The sequence below is a fragment of the Pangasianodon hypophthalmus genome, chromosome 16 (assembly GCF_027358585.1).
Source record: "Pangasianodon hypophthalmus isolate fPanHyp1 chromosome 16, fPanHyp1.pri, whole genome shotgun sequence".
Taxonomy (NCBI): domain Eukaryota; kingdom Metazoa; phylum Chordata; class Actinopteri; order Siluriformes; family Pangasiidae; genus Pangasianodon; species Pangasianodon hypophthalmus.
In genome coordinates this window covers 10,126,132-10,134,651 of record NC_069725.1, presented here as the reverse complement: position 1 = coordinate 10,134,651, position 8,520 = coordinate 10,126,132, and the positions used below count along the sequence as shown (strand labels likewise).

Below are 8,520 nucleotides of genomic sequence, written 5' to 3'. Positions count from 1 at the left end.
AATAAATTATATTAACTATATTTTGATTTCTAATAGGTTAAATATCAGAAATACTGCTTGTGGGACAATTGAATAGTGTATGGAATTCAGGGAAACATTTTCTCTGAAGCCCATATTCAAAAATCTTTATAACTTTGCTTATAAGAATTTGTAAGTTGGTGATGATTCCTTGTAAGCATTTGTATAAGCTCTAATATTTCCTCAAAAAGATCTAATAATATGCCAGACTGTAAATAATTCCTTAATAACTTATAATCATGCTATAACTGTTACTATTCATTATAATGCCATGTGGTGTATGACATAATTGTAATAATTATTATCAATAATTAAAACATTATACACTTTTAAAATCTCAGCACGGAGTGCTTGAGGTAACGTGGATATGTTCAACTGGAAGGCTAAGGTTTGTGAAGTAACTCTGATGTTGGCTTGACAGAGCCTGATAAATAATATCGGAAGTGGTCGCTATGGTGTTGCTAGCTGGTTGCTATGGTATCCCAGGTGGATGCTGGGCTGTTGTTGGGAGATTGCTATGGTATTCCATGTGGTTGCTAGGCAGTTGCTATGATATACCTGGTGGTTGCTATGGTGTTGCTAGGTGGTTTGTATAATATTCCAAGTGGTTGCTTGGGTGTTGCTTCGTGGTAGCTATGGTATCCCAGGTGGTTGCTAGGGTGTTGCTAGTTGGTTTTTATTGTATTCCAGGTGGTTGCTAGGCAGTTGCTATGATATACCTGGTGGTTGCTATGGTGTTGCTAGGTGGTTTGTATAATATTCCAAGTGGTTGCTTGGGTGTTGCTTCGTGGTAGCTATGGTATCCCAGGTGGTTGCTAGGGTGTTGCTAGTTGGTTTTTATTGTATTCCAGGTGGTTGCTAGGGTGTTGCTAGTTGGTTTTTATTGTATTCCAGGTGGTTGCTAAGGTGTTGCCAGGTGGTTATTATGGTATCCCTAGTGGTCGCAAAGGTGTTGCAAGCTGGTTACAAGGATATTGCAGGTGGTTGCTATGATATTCCTGTTGGATGTTATTATGTTGCTAGTTGGTTGCTATGGTAGTCCAGGTGGCTGCTAGGGTGTTCCTAGGTGATTGCTATGTAATTCCATGTGGTTGCTGTGTGTTTGCTAGGAGGTTGCTATGGAAACTCAGCTGGTTGCTAGCATGTTAATTGGTTCCTGCCTATTCCATAGAGTTGCTAAGGTGTTAGAAGGTGGAGCAATGTATATTTCTTTCTCTTCAGTATATCTGAATTAACACTGACCATCAAACCTTTCCCCATGTGTTCATGTGTGGGGGGGGGGGAGATGCAATTTGGAGCATTGCTTCATGGCAACCGTAATTCCAATGGTGCCCTGAAATGGACAGGCGTCCAATCCGACCTGGATGAAGCTTCTACTGAAGCTGAATGAATGATGGAACCACGTGGCATTATAATGAATATTGACACTTGCATTACAACGTTATTATAAAGTTATCAATGAATTGTTACCAATGATCATTTATTGCACATTATTGGAGCTCTATGGGGCATTATTAGAGTTTATAAAAATGCTTACAAGGAATCATCACCAACTTGCAAACAATTATAAGTGGAGTTATAATGATTTATGAATATAGGCTTCATAGAAAGTTTTAAACACTGATAATAAAATGGACAATTTGACAATTATGAATGATTTATATCAGTTTGAGTTTCTTTGTAATACTTAAACCATGGCTTGTCAAAGTTTGGGGTTTGGGGTTTTGGGTTTTGGTTTTTGGCCACTTGAAAATTAAGTCATTAAGGACACATGATAAGGGTTCTTCAGGCTCAATCATCTCTTTTACATGAATTTGCCTCTCGCACATACAGGCAGCTATAGTGTCAAGTGCTGATGGTCAGTTGTTTATCCTATACTGTGAAAATGCTCTGGTGCTCAGGCAAATTGACCTTCAGTGGTTGAATGATGATATACTGAGCTGTAATTCAATCCCCTTCAGTCAACAGAATTTGGATAAAGAATTTAATTAGGACCTTGGAGAATGTCTCTCTGCGCTCCTAATTAGAATATGGCAGGAAAAAAAATAGCCGGTATCAAGTCTCATATTCAAAATTTGATGCTCCTGTCTGTAGCTATCTGTTTCCACTATCTATTAAACAGTCTATACAAAAAGGGGGAAGAAAATAGTTTTACCTAAGACCTGAGTAAATAATTAATTAAGCGCAATGATTTTCGCCTGACCGGAGTATACTATATTTGATAAATTCAGCATTAGAAATTACCATTCATGACTATGCTGTTGAATTAGTAGTCAGTACTCAGTAATTTAGTGTGTCATCACTACATTGCAGGGAACTCAGTTTTGGTTGTTTACATTTATGGCATTTGGCAGACGCCCTTATCCAGAGCAACTTACAATTATCTCATTTATACAACTGAGCAGTTGAGGGTTAAGGGCCTTGCTCAAGGGCCCGGCAGTGCTGGGATTTGAACTCGTAACCTTCCGATCAGGAGTCCAATGTTTTAACCACTGAGCTACCACTTCCCAATTTTGTAACCAGTGAAATGGGGTAATTTTTTGGCATTTGGCTACAACTGAGTAGTTGAGGGTTCAGAGCCTTGCTCAAGGGCCCAGCAATGGCAGCTTGGTGGTGCTGGGGAATGAACTCATGACCTTCTGATCAGTAGTCCAACATCTTAACCACTGCACTACCACTGCTCTTTGGTTGACAGTGATATCAGTCCCTTTTCCCTAACATTGACCTAATGAATGTACCATTTAAACATACCAGGTAAACACAATGGTAAGAAACAAATGGGCTAATGCAAATCTAATGTTTCAGTGACAATAGCACTTTTGTACATGCAAATCCTCACCCATCAGAAGGTAGAAAAAGGGAATGGGGGTGTGGGGAAGAAGAGATATCTAAAGTGCTTACAGTATGGGAGAACTCTTGTTTGAGACTCTGCTGTTGGTGTGTTTCTGGAGCTGCTGTTATGGCACTGGACTCCAGCATAGAGGAAACATTACCATCTATGGCATGTTTCCTCTCCATAATGTAGGTGCAACCATCTCGACTGTACCTCAACTGACTGACTGTAACCGGTGAGACTTATCTATGCATACTTTTTTACAGAGGCAATCTCCTCATAATTCAAAGTTGTGTTTAATTTAATGAGCTGCTATGGCTTTTGCAGAGGAACTGCCAACAGCCATGGCTACTACTTGGTGCAGGCTTTGCGCTATGCCGTGGAGGAGATCAACAATAACAGTCAGCTCCTGCCTGGTATCACTCTAGGCTACCAGACATATGATACTTGCTCACTTCAAGCTAGTATTCTGGGCACGGTGACTCTCGTAGCTCAGCAGTATAACAGAGTGAAAGTGGAGCCTCGAGCTATTGCCCTCATCGGACCAGACAGCAGCAGCTACAGCTTCACTCCAGCTGCTGCACTCGGTGGCTTTCTGATGCCTGAGGTACTGCACACCTATGCTGACTTTTAATATGTGTATATAACAAGAAATTTTCACCATATTACCTTTTTTAAATTTATTATTATTATTTGTATTAAAATACTTTTATTCACATACTGTGCATTAAACAGTCTTAGTCCTAAATATTTTAGTGATTATCTTTATTATATTTTTTATAGCCTATTACTTACTACAGACATAATGTGCAGTCTAAAATCTCATTTATTAGCTAAGTGCCATTATTTCTAGGATTATTTCATGTCTATATTTCTTCTTCTTCTTCCTCTTCCTATTTTTATTAAGGTAGTGTAATCCTATATATACATACATACATATATATATATATATATATATATATATATATATATATATATATATATATATATATATATATATATATATATAGGGTGCCCAAAAGTCCAAAAGTTTCCATGCATAGGGGAAATTAACACTTCTTAGCACAGTGTAACTTTATTTACAAAATATCCCCAACATGATTGCCATTTCTTTGTAAATACAAAAGAGTCATCTCTCCCTACTTTCGCTCCCAGTTTGGCAACAGTGTTGTGTGTGATGTGCTTGCCATGTTTCCTGTGCCAGCTTCCCAATCTGGTCATAAGAATGATTTCAATATGTTCTTCTTATGTTAAAGGCATTCTTAAAGGCTATCTGAAAAAAAATATAGAAACTAAGTATAAAAATTTTTGGAAGACATTTTGCTAAAAAGTGGTAATTTCCCCTATGAATGGAGACTTTTGGGACATACATAATATGCATACATAATTAGAGTCTAGGGCATCTGTTAGGAATTAAGACCAGAATCAAACAGGCGGACAAGGTAACGAGCAAAATAAGAAATTATGAAAACCCGAGAAAAATGACGGAGCACCTCATAGAATCATAGAATCTGGTGAAGCTAATTACAGCGGGTGAAGAGAAATCATAATACTGAAGAGGGACTTGTGGGAAGCCATTCAGCTCAAAACAAAGATAAACCTTGAAATTATATAATGTGTTTTGCACCACAGATTTGGATATGTTGAATTTTACATAAAGGCCTATCTTACTCACTTGTGTCATTTTTATTCTTTAAATTTCACAGATCTCATATGAAGCTTCAAATGAATTGCTGAGCAACAAACAGCTGTACCCATCTTTCTTTCGCACCATCCCCAGTGATAAAAACCAGGTGAAAGCCATGCTCGAGATTCTTGTAAGATACGACTGGACCTGGATAGCCCTTCTCGGCAGTGACAATTCATATGGCTTGCAGGGAATGTTGAGCCTGTCGCAGCAAGCATCAGATTTCAATATCTGCATCGCATATCAAGCAGTGATTCCAACCCTCAGAACTGACACACAGCAGCGGATGCGAAACATTGTCAAGAATATCATCAAAACCAAAGTGAATACCATAGTAGTGTTTTCCAGCAAGAGAATAGCTAAAGGGTTTTTCTCATTTGTAATAGAGCAGAATGTGACGGGGAAGGTGTGGATTGGGTCTGAGGACTGGTCAGTGGCAACCTTAGTGTCTGAAATCCCAGGAATCAGTACTATTGGAACTGTCTTGGGTGTGTCCGTAAAATATACACCTTTTAACGGGTTCCAAGATTTTGCGAACCAGGCCATAACTAAGCTTAGAAACATCAGTGCTGAAAACGGTTTCAGTGAAATGAGCGTTCCATGCTTACAGAATACAGACCTGTACGAAATGGCATCTGCACAATATCGTCTGGCGGAATATGATATTGCCTCTTCGTTTAACGTGTATCGGGCAGTATATGCAGCGGCTCATGCGTTGCACCAGGCTCTCAAGTGTGATTCTGAAAAATGTCAGAACACTGAAATACAACCATGGCAGGTCAGTGTTTTAAATATGTTCGATTCAGGAATCTCTTTTGAAATCACAGTTTGGTGTTCAAATTATAGTTCCTTTTTATATTAAACTCCATTTATCATAATTTTATACGACTCCATCCTTGATGGACACCATACATCTTTTAGTTATTTCCTTTTCTCTTTGTTTCAGCTCTTCCAATATTTAAAACAAGTACGGATTTCCATCAGAAACACAACACTATTTTTTGATGAGTATGGAAACCCACCAACAGGATATGACATTGTCACATGGATATGGATTAATAAAACATGGTCCCTCGGAATGGTGGGATCATTTATTTCAGAGCCCCCTAATCTTCGGGTGGACGCTTCACAGATACAGTGGGTGGGACATTTTTCAAATATAACCTATATATGTGATATATGTCTCCAGTTTTGGTTTTATGCCCGCTAGTAAATGAAAAAAAAAATGAAAATTGAAATTCCAGTGTGGTCGAAAGTAATTTATCATTACAAACAGTTACCAAAATGCACCAAATGGATCACATGCTGTATTAGCATTGCATATTTTTGCCTACCCAGATGCCTGAGTCACGTTGTTCCCCAGAATGTCCCTATGGGCACAGACGACTGCAGATTGGACAACACAAATGCTGTTTCATGTGCATAGAATGTTCGGCTTCCACTTTCCTCAACAAAACTGGTGAACATAATAACCATATATTACACATATTAAGGTGTATGTTAAGAGGACAAACTATAGTGTAGTATGTCACCACCAGATGGCGGTCACTGCATTGCTTTCTAGTGTGACATTTCTGATGGAAATGTTGCTGTGGGACTGTAATGGGGGGTAGAACCAGGGGAGCTGTCATGGGTCCAGACTGGTTGGAGGTCCAAGATGGTTTAGTAGTCCAGTTTCTGTTTGTTTTATACCAGGCTCTACCAGCTGCCAGCCCTGCAACAAAGATCAATGGTCTCCATCTGGGAGTGAGGACTGTCTACCGAGAACAGTTCTGTACCTGCGATGGGATGATCTGTTGGCCATTGTTCTCCTGGTTCTTCTGGCACTGACGCTGCTGCTCACCCTGGGCACTGCTCTTATCTTCCTACTCAACTTGAGCACCCCAGTTGTAAAGTCTGCAGGTGGCAGGACATGTCTGCTAATGTTGTTGTCTCTGACCATAGCTGCCTGCAGCTCATTGTGCCTTTTCAGCACGCCCTCTCGAGCATCCTGTCTGTTCAAAAAGTCCCTCTTCATCTTCAGTTTCACCGTCTGCCTGACCTGCATGACTGTCCGTGCCTTCCAGGTGTGAGAGTTTATTAGGAATTCAGTCTTGATGAGAGTGTACAGTATTCTGGTTCAAAATTTCAGTTCTTGAGTAGAACACCTCTGTGCTTTCTCCCCGCAGGTGGTGTGCATATTCAAGTGGTCTGCAAAGCTTCCCAAGTTCTACGATACCTGGGTCAAAAATCGAGACCCTGATATCTTCATCCTGGTCACCTCTTTGGTTGAGTTCTTCATCTCTGTTCTCTGTGCAAGCTTAAATACACCTCTCCCCTCAGCAGACTATGACTTCTACTTTGACAGCATTGTATTAGAGTGCAGTAAAACTATGTCTGTAGTGCTTCCACAAATTCTGTATGTGTCTATACTGACTGTTATATGTTTTTGCTTGAGCTACACGGGTAAAGACCTACCAGCAAATTACAATGAGGCCAAGTGCATTACATTCAGCTTGATGATCTATATAATCTCCTGGATCACTTTCTTCACCACCTACAGTGTTAATAGAGGAACTTTAAGTATGGCCTTGGAGGTGGTTGCCGTAAATTTTAGTGTTCTTGGCATACTTGGTGGATACTTTTTGCCTAAAGTGTACATCATTTTATTACGACCGGAAAGGAATACCACTGCCCACTTTCAAAATTGTATTCAAATGTATACCATGGCAAAACAGTGAAACTCTGGCTGAAACATGTGACTCATTGTTATATAAAATCCTACTGTAGTGGTAGCTGGTTCTGAGGTGTTTTTTTTTCCACTTTATCTGCTTGGCACGTGTACATTGAAATATTTGTGATGTGTATAGCGATTCTGGTCTAATTTGTTGGTTGTTGCTGTAATGTTTGTTTTGTGCGAGGTTTGCGGTTGTGAGCCACACTGATGTCACAGGGGGGCATTGCTAGTGCAGTTACAATGTTGTTTAATAGGAGAAAAATTTCAGTTGGTAATGGTCGGGTTATTAGCTATTAAAAACAAAAACACAACAGCTTCTTTTCTCATTCACCATTTTCCAGCGATATTCAATGTCATATTAATGAGAAATTCAATATAGAATTAATGCATAAAGCAAATGTTGGATTCAGAGTTCCATAAGTGCAGCTATACGATGCAGCTGTGCTGAGGTACAGTAGAGACTGGGTAGACAAAACGATAGACAAAATAAGACAAATACAAAAGATGTAGCAGCAGAAAATAAAAATAATAAACTACTACATATATATAAACTACTACAAATGTACTGTATAAATATATATGTACATACTATACATATGTACAATATATGTCAGGTTATAACAGTGTGCAAGATGTTATTATGTAGCACTGGACTGAGGAAAGTGAAGAAATCTGTGCAGGTTTCTGTGCAAGGGCTATTTCCTACTGGCACTACTATAAGCAGATAGTCAAATAGCATTGTGGGTAATGTAGGAAACTGTCAAAGTGAAAATAGACCAGAAAGTTTAAACTAAAAAAGACAAGTTTATCGCAAAATAAATCTTGGATGACACTGAAGATCATGTGTTAATTATAAAGATTAATGTACAAGTGCATGGTGGATTTTTCCGTGATCTTTATCTTATAGATCACCATAACAGATGTTTTAAGTCTCACTGCTTAGTATTAGCTCTGAAGACAGTAACAGTACACCAGGTATCATATGTCTTTGCTTTCCATCAATATAATCATACAGTCTGTATTACCTTATCCATCTCCATTTGTCACTCCATACACACACAAGCACTTAGTCACCAGAGGCAGATGACAAGATGAAGAGAGGAGGTCACCGCCATTGACTGCAGAGTGTGTGAGTAGGCTGATTGAGTGTGTTTCCCACACTACTCTCCTATTCAGTGTGCAATATTCTCAGGAGGCTAAAACAATAGACGTGTGCCTGTAGGAGAGAGGCTGCATGCAAGACAACATCTGTGCTTATGCTAGTAT

At 39.2% G+C, this 8,520-nt stretch overlaps 1 protein-coding gene across 1 annotated transcript; it reads left to right on the top strand.

Annotated features, from left to right (window-relative positions):
* The first annotated feature begins 59 nt into the window (after positions 1 to 59).
* LOC113530596 (taste receptor type 1 member 1) lies at positions 60 to 7,340 on the top strand. The gene is made up of 6 exons (XM_053240775.1): positions 60 to 3,458; positions 4,558 to 5,316; positions 5,485 to 5,679; positions 5,877 to 5,997; positions 6,234 to 6,604; positions 6,707 to 7,340. Exons 1-6 carry the CDS (start codon positions 3,156 to 3,158, stop codon positions 7,256 to 7,258), a joined length of 2,301 nt encoding a protein of 766 aa, XP_053096750.1. The 5' UTR covers positions 60 to 3,155; the 3' UTR covers positions 7,259 to 7,340.
* Positions 7,341 to 8,520: the final 1,180 nt, after the last annotated feature.

Excerpts from the sequence above, each read along its gene's own strand:
- LOC113530596 (XM_053240775.1), top strand. The coding sequence starts at position 3,156 with ATGAGCTGCTATGGCTTTTGCAGAGGAACTGCCAACAGCCATGGCTAC. Across the intron at positions 5,317-5,484 it reads CTGAAATACAACCATGGCAG|CTCTTCCAATATTTAAAACA; the intron begins GTCAGTGTTTTA and ends TCTTTGTTTCAG. Across the intron at positions 5,998-6,233 it reads CACTTTCCTCAACAAAACTG|GCTCTACCAGCTGCCAGCCC; the intron begins GTGAACATAATA and ends GTTTTATACCAG.